This window comes from Ranitomeya imitator, chromosome 6 (genome assembly GCF_032444005.1).
Source record: "Ranitomeya imitator isolate aRanImi1 chromosome 6, aRanImi1.pri, whole genome shotgun sequence".
NCBI classification, from domain to species: domain Eukaryota; kingdom Metazoa; phylum Chordata; class Amphibia; order Anura; family Dendrobatidae; genus Ranitomeya; species Ranitomeya imitator.
This window is the reverse complement of record NC_091287.1, coordinates 448,644,861-448,658,900: the sequence shown is the minus strand read 5'-3', so window position 1 is coordinate 448,658,900 and position 14,040 is coordinate 448,644,861. Positions and strand designations below refer to the sequence as shown.

Below are 14,040 nucleotides of genomic sequence, written 5' to 3'. Positions count from 1 at the left end.
GCAAGGCTGCCACACTGCTCTAGTGCAGGCGATGTCCCAAGCCCCTCCACCTACCCTTCCCGTCTATCCTCCCGTCCACCCTCCTTCTACTCCTTCGCCATTCCTTCCTTCCCCCCTTAGTATTTCCCAGTACCTACCTTCCCCTTTCCATTCTTCCCCTTTAACTTCACCGTTCCCAATCCCACCAACACCTTCACCATACCTCCCTCAGTCCACATCTGTACCTCAACTCCCTGCCCAATCTCATGTTTTCACCACCCATTCCACTTCTGATCCTCCCCGTGATGTCCTGTCCCCCACTATCGACGTGGTCCGCCCTGTCAGCCCCTCCGCTACTATCTCCACCCCAAATTATCAGAACCTGTAAAAAACTTGTAAATAAATAAAATATTTTTTGGTTTAAAAACAATTTTATTGTCTTTCCTTTTTTTTTTACACTGTATAAAAACCACCAAGCTTATGGTAAAAGTAATAGTAGAAAATGTGTAAAGGGGTACCGGTACAAAACATACAATACTGCAAGGTAAAAGTCCAAAGGTTTGGTTACAAAACAAAAAATATGGTATATTTGCAAGTGTGAAAAAAAAAAAAAACATTTTACAGGGGACGGGAAGAAAAACATTAGACTCGAACAAAGACGACCCAGGAAAACATACTCTGAAGGGAGGTAAGAACATTTCTAAAACAATCCACAGTGAGGAGATTGGAACAAAACAAAATCCTCTAAACTGCATGCTCGCAAACGCCAGAAGCCTGACAAACAAGATGGAAGAACTAGAAGCAGAAATATCTACAGGTAACTTTGACATAGTGGGAATAACCGAGACATGGTTAGATGAAAGCTATGACTGGGCAGTTAACTTACAGGGTTACAGTCTGTTTAGAAAGGATCGTAAAAATCGGAGAGGAGGAGGGGTTTGTCTCTATGTAAAGTCTTGTCTAAAGTCCACTTTAAGGGAGGATATTGCGAAGGGAATGAGGATGTCGAGTCCATATGGGTTGAAATTCATGGAGGGAAAAATGGTAATAAAATTCTCATTGGGGTCTGTTACAAACCCCCAAATATAACAGAAAGCATGGAAAGTTTACTTCTAAAGCAGATAGATGAAGCTGCAACCCATAATGAGGTCCTGGTTATGGGGGACTTTAACTACCCGGATATTAACTGGGAAACAGAAACCTGTGAAACCCATAAAGGCAACAGGTTTCTGCTAATAACCAAGAAAAATTATCTTTCACAGTTGGTGCAGAATCCAACCAGAGGAGCAGCACTTTTAGACCTAATACTATCTAATAGACCTGACAGAATAACAAATCTGCAGGTGGTCGGGCATTTAGGAAATAGCGACCACAATATTGTGCAGTTTCACCTGTCTTTCACTAGGGGGACTTGTCAGGGAGTCACAAAAACATTAAACTTTAGGAAGGCAAAGTTTGAACAGCTTAGAGATGCCCTTAATCTGGTAGACTGGGACAATATCCTCAGAAATAAGAATACAGATAATAAATGGGAAATGTTTAAGAACATCCTAAATAGGCAGTGTAAGCGGTTTATACCTTGTGGGAATAAAAGGATTAGAAATAGGAAAAACCCAATGTGGCTAAACAAAGAAGTAAGACAGGCAATTAACAGTAAAAAGAAAGCATTTGCACTACTAAAGCAGGATGGCACCATTGAAGCTCTAAAAAACTATAGGGAGAAAAATACTTTATCTAAAAAACTAATTAAAGCTGCCAAAAAGGAAACAGAGAAGCACATTGCTAAGGAGAGTAAAACTAATCCCAAACTGTTCTTCAACTATATCAATAGTAAAAGAATAAAAACTGAAAATGTAGGCCCCTTAAAAAATAGTGAGGAAAGAATGGTTGTAGATGACGAGGAAAAAGCTAACATATTAAACACCTTCTTCTCCACGGTATTCACGGTGGAAAATGAAATGCTAGGTGAAATCCCAAGAAACAATGAAAACCCTATATTAAGGGTCACCAATCTAACCCAAGAAGAGGTGCGAAACCGGCTAAATAAGATTAAAATAGATAAATCTCCGGGTCCGGATGGCATACACCCACGAGTACTAAGAGAACTAAGTAATGTAATAGATAAACCATTATTTCTTATTTTTAGGGACTCTATAGCGACAGGGTCTGTTCCGCAGGATTGGCGCATAGCAAATGTGGTGCCAATATTCAAAAAGGGCTCTAAAAGTGAACCTGGAAATTATAGGCCAGTAAGTCTAACCTCTATTGTTGGTAAAATATTTGAAGGGTTTCTGAGGGATGTTATTCTGGATTATCTCAATGAGAATAACTGTTTAACTCCATATCAGCATGGGTTTATGAGAAATCGCTCCTGTCAAACCAATCTAATCAGTTTTTATGAAGAGGTAAGCTATAGGCTGGACCACGGTGAGTCATTGGACGTGGTATATCTCGATTTTTCCAAAGCGTTTGATACCGTGCCGCACAAGAGGTTGGTACACAAAATGAGAATGCTTGGTCTGGGGGAAAATGTGTGTAAATGGGTTAGTAACTGGCTTAGTGATAGAAAGCAGAGGGTGGTTATAAATGGTATAGTCTCTAACTGGGTCGCTGTGACCAGTGGGGTACCGCAGGGGTCAGTATTGGGACCTGTTCTCTTCAACATATTCATTAATGATCTGGTAAAAGGTTTACACAGTAAAATATCGATATTTGCAGATGATACAAAACTATGTAAAGCAGTTAATACAAGAGAAGATAGTATTCTGCTACAGATGGATCTGGATAAGTTGGAAACTTGGGCTGAAAGGTGGCAGATGAGGTTTAACAATGATAAATGTAAGGTTATACACATGGGAAGAGGGAATCAATATCACCATTACACACTGAACGGGAAACCACTGGGTAAATCTGACAGGGAGAAGGACTTGGGGATCCTAGTTAATGATAAACTTACCTGGAGCAGCCAGTGCCAGGCAGCAGCTGCCGAGGCAAACAGGATCATGGGGTGCATTAAAAGAGGTCTGGATACACATGATGAGAGCATTATACTGCCTCTGTACAAATCCCTAGTTAGACCGCACATGGAGTACTGTGTCCAGTTTTGGGCACCGGTGCTCAGGAAGGATATAATGGAACTAGAGAGAGTACAAAGGAGGGCAACAAAATTAATAAAGGGGATGGGAGAACTACAATACCCAGATAGATTAGCGAAATTAGGATTATTTAGTCTAGAAAAAAGACGACTGAGGGGCGATCTAATAACCATGTATAAGTATATAAGGGGACAATACAAATATCTCGCTGAGGATCTGTTTATACCAAGGAAGGTGATGGGCACAAGGGGGCATTCTTTGCGTCTGGAGGAGAGAAGGTTTTTCCACCAACATAGAAGAGGATTCTTTACTGTTAGGGCAGTGAGAATCTGGAATTGCTTGCCTGAGGAGGTGGTGATGGCGAACTCAGTCGAGGGGTTCAAGAGAGGCCTGGATGTCTTCCTGGAGCAGAACAATATTGTATCATACAATTATTAGGTTCTGTAGAAGGACGTAGATCTGGGTATTTATTATGATGGAATATAGGCTGAACTGGATGGACAAATGTCTTTTTTCGGCCTTACTAACTATGTTACTATGTTACTATGTTACTATGTTACACCATTTCGTACTGCCAGTCAACTGATCCTTGAGGAGACATGAAGTAGTCTGCAAAATTGTCCCGCATTCTGGAGACTGCAACTGGGCTGCGAAAACTTGTGTTGTGGTAATCCCGCAAGGTGGTTTCTGACACATTTTCCTCCAGGGAAACATGTTCTTTGGATAATACAAAATTGTGAAGTACCACGTACGCTTTCACCACATGAACAGTCTCAGTCTGCAGTTTAATTGCAGTTAGCAGGACTCTCCATTTAGCATATGCCAAAAGCACATTCAACAACTCTTCGTGCTCTGGTTAACCGATAATTAAAAATTATCTTCCTCTGGGTCAGTCCACTACTTCCATAGCGTTTTATCAAGTGTGGTGAAAGCTGGAAGGCGTCATCTCCAACGCACACAAATGGCAATGGTGGACTGGTGGTTCCAGGGAGAGGTCTAGGCGGTGGAAAGTCAAATGTCTCTCCATACAAACGACACCCCATTGGTGAAGTTTTAAAAATCTGCACGTCCATACACACCGATACCCACAGCGATAAATTTGCAGTGTGCGTCGGCTATGGCCATCAATACAATTGAAAAGTACTTTTTGTAATTGTTAAATTCAGATCCAGAACCACAAGGTTTGACAATCCTTATATGCTTGCCATCGACTGCTCCAACACAATTTGGGAACTGGCATATTACTTCAAAATTGTGGGCAATCTCCAGCCAACTCTCCTGTGATGGCTCTGGAATGTATTCCGCCTGTAAGCAATCCCACAATGCCCGGCAGGTCTCTCTGATGATCCCTGAGATAGTGGATATTCCAAGCCTGAACTGGAAATGTAGGGATAAAAACGATTCTCCAGTTGCAAGGAATCTGTTAACAAAAGGAAAATAATTAATAAAAAATTCAAAAAACAACATTACAGTTATAAGTCCGATGAATGCGAATCATTAAAAAAAAGAATAACTTACTGAATAGTCACCATCAGACGCTCCGCTGGTGATATGGAGAAGCGCATCTGGGTGTCTCGTCTCCGTATTGATTCTCCAACATGGCCCAACAAAATTTCAAAATTTTCCGCTTTCGTGCGCACATAGCTGAAAATTTTTTCAGGATTTTCCCTCAATTCAATATACAGTGTGGAATAAACACCACGGGTCATGCGTTGGGCTGTGATAGGATGGATCCACAGCCTTCTCTTTCGCTGCTGCCGCAGGATGCGCAGTCTTTCTTCCTCCTTGTCCCGAACGATGACTGCCAACCGATTAGCCTCAAAAGTGAAACCCGCACATATCTTCACAATATTCGCCAGTTCTCCTTCCATCTTTCTCTACAACCTTTCAAAGATGTGGTGTAAATACACTGCATAGTTTCCCAGTAGTTTCCAGTAGCCAGTCACATTTCCCTGTACTTTGCATAGCCAATCACAATTAAGGTATGGAGGTCTTTGTACATCCAGGAGGAGCCTGGTGCTAGTTAGGGAACAGCATTGTAACAGAGAAGAGAAAACTAGCTGAGTCAAAAACTTTATAAAAACACATGTAAAAAAAAAAAAAAAAAATGGACTAAAAAAATGCAATGAAAAAACACCGCGGCATAACGCACTCCGTTAATGCTGCCATTAAGCCCTATTTCGGACGCATCGCTGGACATGTTCCAACCCCATTACCTTTAGTACATTTGGCACATGTTCACTAAAACCTAAAAATCTGACACAAAAGTTTCAAAGTAAACATAAATAGTGCCCCTTTCCTGCTTCTGTAAGTATGCCAAGGCCTGCTATTTTTGGCAATAAAAACATTTAGGCTATGTGCACACGTTCAGGATTTTTCGTGTTTTTTTTCACTTTTTTTTTTTAGCAATTTTCTGCTTACACTAAGCCTCCCATCATTTTAATGCATTCTGCAATTTTTGTGCACATGCTGCGTTTTTTTTTCCGCGGTAAAAAATGCAGCATGTTCATTAATTTTGCGGATTTTTCGCGTTTTGCCGGTATGTTATTGCATTGGGAAGCTCCGGAAAAAAACGTGAAAAATCCACAAAAAAATGCACAGAAAATGCGAAAAAAAACGAGAGCAGATTTCCTGCAGAAAAAGTCCGGTTTTGTTCATGAAAATTCTGCTGACATTCCTGAACGTGTGCAGATAGCCTTAATGAAATTAACAAACACCACCATAAAAAATGCTTAAAAACTTAATTTAATATTGTGAGTGAATGTGCCACTAAAATACGGTAACAAAAACAAAGTCTAATTTCGTAATGATTTTAAAAGGGTTTTTCCACTAATTGACAACCCTGATGTTTTCTGGATTTGGTAAACTTCCATCTCTCCACTGCTTTTAAAACAAACAACCTTGTGTTAGTCACCCTCCCCAGGTCCGTCTCTGAGTCTCCTGCTCCGGTCCTGGTGTGTACAGCACTGACATCACATTGGCAGCCAACCAGTCAGCTTAGCGGCTCTGATTGATCTGGGCAGCCTAGTGAGACAGAGCCGTTGAGCTCAGCGGCAGCAATGTTAATATAACGTCAGAGCTGCAGATAGTTCGGGTATGTGCACACGTTGCGGATTCGTGTGCGGATTTTTCCGTGCAGATTTACTGCGTTTTTTGTGCGGTTTTCACATGTGTTTTTACACTTGCGGATTCAAATTATGGAACAGGTGTAAAACGCTGCGGAATCCACACAAAGATTTGACATGCTGCCGAAAATAAATCGCAGCTTGTCCACTGCGGATTTGGTTTTCCATAGGTTTGCATAGTACTGTACAACGCATGGAAAACTGCTGCAAATCCGCAGTGTCAAATCTGCAACGTGTGCACATACCCTTAGAGACTCTGGGAGCAGCAGTAGAGACTGTGTACTGGGCCAAGGAGTGGCGCTCTTCTAGTTTTGTCAACAACGTAATTGACTGCAGGTCACATGACATAGCGGTGTCGTGGGACCACTGCAGCTAATCATCCATCAGCTTGTAGAACTGGGTGCAGAACATGTAATGAAAATTTGTGAGCTGCCCTTTTTATTATATTCTACAGGACTATTTTAGGGATAGGTGTTCTTGATATTGGGGAGATTTATCTAGTCTTAAAGGGCGCTTTAGGAGGTGAAAATTGTGCCAAAAATTAAAAAGGCCTATGGGCTATGATAAATCCAGTACAATGACCTAGGCAAGGCAGGAATTTTTTCTCTACAACGATATTTGTGCCATAAACCCTCATTCACACCTCTGTGATTACACAAACGTGAAGAAATGGTGCCGATAGCCTGAGTGTTTTAGATCAGTGTGTCGTCCGTGTACGTCTTGTGTGCCTGGTTTTACCATCAGTCTCAGAGATTTTTACGGATGGATGACTGACAAAGCTTCTATTCTCTACAATGCTAAATACAAATAGCAGACGGGCTGTACGCTGATGGCATCGTGGGATGTACGTGTGTATCACAGACACACAGACCGTATTAGCAGTTTTGATCAGTGATACCAGAGAAAAACAGAGTTGTCTCTGTGAATGTAGCATGGACACACGGTGTGTGAAAAACACTTAGATGTGAACAACCCTATAAACTGTAATGGGCACGTTTTGTATCTGGGAAAAACACTGATAGAAAACGTCTGTGACACATAGATGTGTGAATGAGGCCTAAGAACGGCAAATGCCCTAATACATTTTGTGCACTTGTAAATTGTAATGTGCACTGAGTCAAATGTGTCTAACACACAAATATGGCGCATGTCCTGTATGGCACTTTCTGAACAATTTTCTTTATTAATCTTCCGTGTTGGTCCTATTTGTTTGAAGAACACTACATAATTATCAAAACCACTCTATAAGTGTACTGTATATTAAAAGAGCAGTCATTTCTAGATTTTTTTTACCGTTATATTTCTTGCAGTCCTCTATAAACTTCTGTAGACCTCGGCTCCTGTCCATGTATACGAGAGCAGCTTCCCTCATATGGTTAAAGACTGGAGCCCAGCTCATGTCAGTCACAGCCCAGTCCTGTCAGAAATACACAGCCCAGACCTGTCAGAAATACACAGCCCAGACCTGTCAGAAATACACAGCCCAGACCTGTCAGAAATACACAGCCCAGACCTGTCAGAAATACACAGCCCAGACCTGTCAGAAATACACAGCCCAGCCCTGTCAGAAATACAGCCCAGACCTGTCAGAAATACACAACCCAGCCCTGTCAGAAATACACAGCCCAGCCCTGTCAGAAATACACAGCCCAGCCCTGTCAGAAATACACAGCCCAGCCCTGTCAGAAATACACAGCCCAGCCCTGTCAGAAATACACAGCCCAGCCCTGTCAGAAATACACAGCCCAGCCCTGTCAGAAATACACAGCCCAGACCTGTCAGAAATACACAGCCCAGCCCTGTCAGAAATACACAGCCCAGACCTGTCAGAAATACACAGCCCAGACCTGTCAGAAATACACAGCCCAGCCCTGTCAGAAATACACAGCCCAGCCCTGTCAGAAATATACAGCCCAGCCCTGTCAGAAATACACAACCCAGCCCTGTCAGAAATACACAGCCCAGCCCTGTCAGAAATACACAGCCCAGACCTGTCAGAAATACACAGCCCAGACCTGTCAGAAATACACAACCCAGCCCTGTCAGAAATACACAGCCCAGACCTGTCAGAAATATACAGCCCAGCCCTGTCAGAAATACACAGCCCAGCCCTGTCAGAAATACACAGCCCAGCCCTGTCAGAAATACACAGCCCAGACCTGTCAGAAATACACAGCCCAGACCTGTCAGAAATACACAGCCCAGACCTGTCAGAAATACACAGCCCAGCCCTGTCAGAAATACACAACCCAGCCCTGTCAGAAATACACAGCCCAGACCTGTCAGAAATACACAGCCCAGTCCTGTCAGAAATACACAACCCAGCCCTGTCAGAAATACACAGCCCAGCCCTGTCAGAAATACACAGCCCAGCCCTGTCAGAAATACACAGCCCAGTCCTGTCAGAAATACACAGCCCAGCCCTGTCAGAAATACACACCCAGCCCTGTCAGAAATACACACCCAGCCCTGTCAGAAATATTCAACCCAGACCTGTCAGAAATATACAACCCAGCCTTGTCAGAAATATACAGCCCAGCCCTGTCAGAAATATACAACCCAGCCTTGTCAGAAATATACAGCCCAGACCTGTCAGAAATACACAGCCCAGCCCTGTCAGAAATACAGAACCCAGCCCTGTCAGTCACAGCCCAGACCTGTCAGTCACAGCCCAGCTCTGTCAGAAATATACAACCCAGCCCTCTCAGAAATATACAACCCAGCCCTGTCAGTCACAGCCCAGACCTGACAGAAATATACAGCCCAGCCCTGTCAGAAATACACAGCCCAGACCTGTCAGAAATACACAGCCCAGCCCTGTCAGAAATACACAGCCCAGCCCTGTCAGAAATACAGAACCCAGCCCTGTCAGTCACAGCCCAGACCTGTCAGTCACAGCCCAGCTCTGTCAGAAATATACAACCCAGCCCTCTCAGAAATATACAACCCAGCCCTGTCAGTCACAGCCCAGACCTGACAGAAATATACAGCCCAGCCCTGTCAGAAATATATAATCCAGCCCTGTCAAAAATATACAACCCAGCCCTGTCAGTCACAGCCTAGACCTGTCAGAAATACAGCCAGCATCAATAGTAAAAAGAGAGAGAGAGCGAGAATTTCCCTGACTGGAAATTCTTCCGCGCATGCCTAGTTTCAAAAGACGGCATCCGTTGCTGGATTCCTGGTTTTGTCAGCGACGGATCCTGCGTCCATAGGCTCCCATTATAGCCAACGACGGACACTGAGCAATTTTCCAACGTACACAAAAAACGTTTCTATGTGCGTTGTCTCCGCCTGACGGACAGCAATTTTATGACGGATCCAGTGCATGACGGATGAAACGGAAGGCCATCCGTCACAATCCGTGGATAATACAAGTCTATGAGAGAAAAAAAAGGATCCAGCAGAAACATTTGCTGGATCCGCCTTTTCCACAAAACGACACATTGTGACAGAAAAAAAAAAAAGACGGAGGTGTGAAAGAGGCCTTAGACGTCCAATTTTCAGGCAAACGGTCAATCATATTTTTCATGGATAGAACACATACCTGTTATATTCTAAAGGCCTGTTCACATGTGGACAGAGTGTTGGAAAATAACCAAAAAACAATTAAGATACAGCATTAGCCAAAAGTTTTGGCACTTTTTAAGTTGTTCCAGGGATTCAAGCTTGAGGAGGATAATTTGCATATTCCAGGTGCCTTCTGGGAAAAGTGAAGAGTCTCCCTCAGCTAGAAGATCGTTGGGTACAGCCGGGACCAGCTGCTTGGAAAGCATCGCCAAACCAGGGATTCAAGCTTGAGGAGGATAATTTGCATATTCCAGGTGCCTTCTGGGAAAAGCGAAGAGTCTCCGTCAGCTAGAAGATCGTTGGGTACAGCCGGGACCAGCTGCTTGGAAAGCATCGCCTGTTGGACATTATTGCAACAAAGCTTGGCTGAGTAGATTACACAAGAAGGAAAACACACAGCAAGTCAGCAGGATCTAGGAGCAACATGGCAGATGTGACAACCTACATGGTGAGCTGCAGCATGTGCTACATGTTCACAGATCGACCAGAAGAGGAATCGAATTTCACCTGTCAGAAGTGTAGACTAGTGGCCCTTTTAGAAGAAAAGGTGCGGGGTCTGGAAGAAAGAATAGCAACTTTGAAACTCATCAAAGAGAATGAAGACTTCCTAGACAGAACAGAAGCATCTCTACTGGTCACAGAAGGTGAAAAAAGTGTCAGAGAACCTCCAAAAGCAGATGAGTGGAAGCATGTGACCAAAAGAAGCAAGAAGACCATGGAGAAATCACCAACCACACAACTGAAGAACCGATATCAAATCTTTGTAGAGGATGAAGATGTCACACTTAAGGATGAAGCAATACCAGCAAGCAAAAAAGAAAAGGGCACACAGCAACAAGTGACAGCAAAAAGTACAGCCAAGACAGCAAAAAGTACAGCCAAGAAGCAACGAAGAGTGGTGGTGGTGGGAGACTCACTACTGAGAGGCACAGAAGCAGCCATCTGCAGACCGGACATAACCGCAAGAGAAGTATGCTGCCTTCCAGGTGCGATGATCAAGGATGTGACCGATAGGATACCAAAGCTCTTCAGCTCCAAGGACGTCCACCCATTTCTTCTGATACATGTTGGAACCAGTGACACGGCAAGGAAGGACCTACCGACAATCTGCAAAGACTTTGAAGAGTTGAGGAAGAAAGTAAAGGAACTGGATGCACAGGTAGTTTTTTCTTCTATCCTTCCAGTAGACGGGCATGGCACCAGGAGATGGAACAGGATCCTTGATGCGAACAACTGGCTAAGACGATGGTGCAGACAACAAGGATTCGGATTCCTGGACCACGGTGTGAATTACTTGTACGATGGACTCCTCGCCAGAGACGGACTACACCTCAACAAACCTGGGAAACACACATTCGCCAGAACACTCGCTACCCTCATCAGGAGGGCGTTAAACTAGAAGAAGAGGGGATGAGAAGAAAAACAGTAGACTCGAACAAAGAAGACCCAGGAAAACATACTCAGAAGGGAGGTAAGAACATTTCTAAAACAATCCACAGCGCGGAGATTGGAACAAAACAAAATCCTCTAAACTGCATGCTCGCAAACGCCAGAAGCCTGACAAACAAGATGGAAGAACTAGAAGCAGAAATATCTACAGGTAACTTTGACATAGTGGGAATAACCGAGACATGGTTAGATGAAAGCTATGACTGGGCAGTTAACTTACAGGGTTACAGTCTGTTTAGAAAGGATCGTAAAAATCGGAGAGGAGGAGGGGTTTGTCTCTATGTAAAGTCTTGTCTAAAGTCCACTTTAAGGGAGGATATTAGCAAAGGGAATGAGGATGTCGAGTCCATATGGGTCGAAATTCATGGAGGGAAAAATGGTAACAAAATTCTCATTGGGGTCTGTTACAAACCCCCAAATATAACAGAAACCATGGAAAGTCTACTTCTAAAGCAGATAGATGAAGCTGCAACCCATAATGAGGTCCTGGTTATGGGGGACTTTAACTACCCGGATATTAACTGGGAAACAGAAACCTGTGAAACCCATAAAGGCAACAGGTTTCTGCTAATAACCAAAAAAAAAATTATCTTTCACAATTGGTGCAGAATCCAACCAGAGGAGCAGCACTTTTAGACCTAATACTATCTAATAGACCTGACAGAATAACAAATCTGCAGGTGGTCGGGCATCTAGGAAATAGCGACCACAATATTGTACAGTTTCACCTGTCTTTCACTAGGGGGACTTGTCAGGGAGTCACAAAAACACTGAACTTTAGGAAGGCAAAGTTTGACCAGCTTAGAGATGCCCTTAATCTGGTAGACTGGGACAATATCCTCAGAAATAAGAATACAGATAATAAATGGGAAATGTTTAAGAACATCCTAAATAGGCACTGTAAGCGGTTTATACCTTGTGGGAATAAAAGGACTAGAAATAGGAAAAACCCAATGTGGCTAAACAAAGAAGTAAGACAGGCAATTAACAGTAAAAAGAAAGCATTTGCACTACTAAAGCAGGATGGCACCATTGAAGCTCTAAAAAACTATAGGGAGAAAAATACTTTATCTAAAAAACTAATTAAAGCTGCCAAAAAGGAAACAGAGAAGCACATTGCTAAGGAGAGTAAAACTAATCCCAAACTGTTTTTCAACTATATCAATAGTAAAAGAATAAAAACTGAAAATGTAGGCCCTTTAAAAAATAGTGAGGAAAGAATGGTTGTAGATGACGAGGAAAAAGCTAACATATTAAACACCTTCTTCTCCACGGTATTCACGGTGGAAAATGAAATGCTAGGTGAAATCCCAAGAAACAATGAAAACCCTATATTAAGGGTCACCAATCTAACCCAAGAAGAGGTGCGAAACCGGCTAAATAAGATTAAAATAGATAAATCTCCGGGTCCGGATGGCATACACCCACGAGTACTAAGTAATGTAATAGATAAACCATTATTTCTTATTTTTAGGGACTCTATAGCGACGGGGTCTGTTCCGCAGGACTGGCGCATAGCAAATGTGGTGCCAATATTCAAAAAGGGCTCTAAAAGTGAACCTGGAAATTATAGGCCAGTAAGTCTAACCTCTATTGTTGGTAAAATATTTGAAGGGTTTCTGAGGGATGTTATTCTGGATTATCTCAATGAGAATAACTGTTTAACTCCATATCAGCATGGGTTTATGAGAAATCGCTCCTGTCAAACCAATCTAATCAGTTTTTATGAAGAGGTAAGCTATAGGCTGGACCACGGTGAGTCATTGGATGTGGTATATCTCGATTTTTCCAAAGCGTTTGATACCGTGCCGCACAAGAGGTTGGTACACAAAATGAGAATGCTTGGTCTGGGGGAAAATGTGTGTAAATGGGTTAGTAACTGGCTTAGTGATAGAAAGCAGAGGGTGGTTATAAATGGTATAGTCTCTAACTGGGTCGCTGTGACCAGTGGGGTACCGCAGGGGTCAGTATTGGGACCTGTTCTCTTCAACATATTCATTAATGATCTGGTAGAAGGTTTACACAGTAAAATATCGATATTTGCAGATGATACAAAACTATGTAAAGCAGTTAATACAAGAGAAGATAGTATTCTGCTACAGATGGATCTGGATAAGTTGGAAACTTGGGCTGAAAGGTGGCAGATGAGGTTTAACAATGATAAATGTAAGGTTATACACATGGGAAGAAGGAATCAATATCACCATTACACACTGAACGGAAAACCACTGGGTAAATCTGACAGGGAGAAGGACTTGGGGATCCTAGTTAATGATAAACTTACCTGGAGCAGCCAGTGCCAGGCAGCAGCTGCCAAGGCAAACAGGATCATGGGGTGCATTAAAAGAGGTCTGGATACACATGATGAGAGCATTATACTGCCTCTGTACAAATCCCTAGTTAGACCGCACATGGAGTACTGTGTCCAATTTTGGGAACCGGTGCTCAGGAAGGATATAATGGAACTAGAGAGAGTACAAAGGAGGGCAACAAAATTAATAAAGGGGACGGGAGAACTACAATACCCAGATAGATTACCGAAATTAGGATTATTTAGTCTAGAAAAAAGACGACTGAGGGGCGATCAAATAACCATGTATAAGTATATAAGGGGACAATACAAATATCTCGCTGAGGATCTGTTTATACCAAGGAAGGTGACGGGCACAAGGGGGCATTCTTTGGGTCTGGAGGAGAGAACCAACATAGAAGAGGATTCTTTACTGTTAGAGCAGTGAGAATCTGGAATTGCTTGCCTGAGGAGGTGGTGATGGCGAACTCAGTCGAGGGGTTCAAGAGAGGCCTGGATGTCTTCCTGGAGC

The 14,040-nt window shown here is 42.9% G+C and overlaps 1 protein-coding gene across 1 annotated transcript in view; it reads right to left on the bottom strand.

Moving 5' to 3' along the window:
• Nucleotides 1–7,641, bottom strand: part of MCMDC2 (minichromosome maintenance domain containing 2) — a 94,693-nt gene extending 87,052 nt beyond the window's left edge. The window contains exon 1 of the mRNA XM_069728965.1: nt 7,493–7,641. Within this exon, the coding sequence (XP_069585066.1) occupies nt 7,493–7,598 (106 nt within the window). The 5' untranslated portion in view covers nt 7,599–7,641. The remainder of the gene's footprint in view (nt 1–7,492) is intronic.
• Between the last annotated feature and the right edge of the window lie 6,399 nt (nt 7,642–14,040).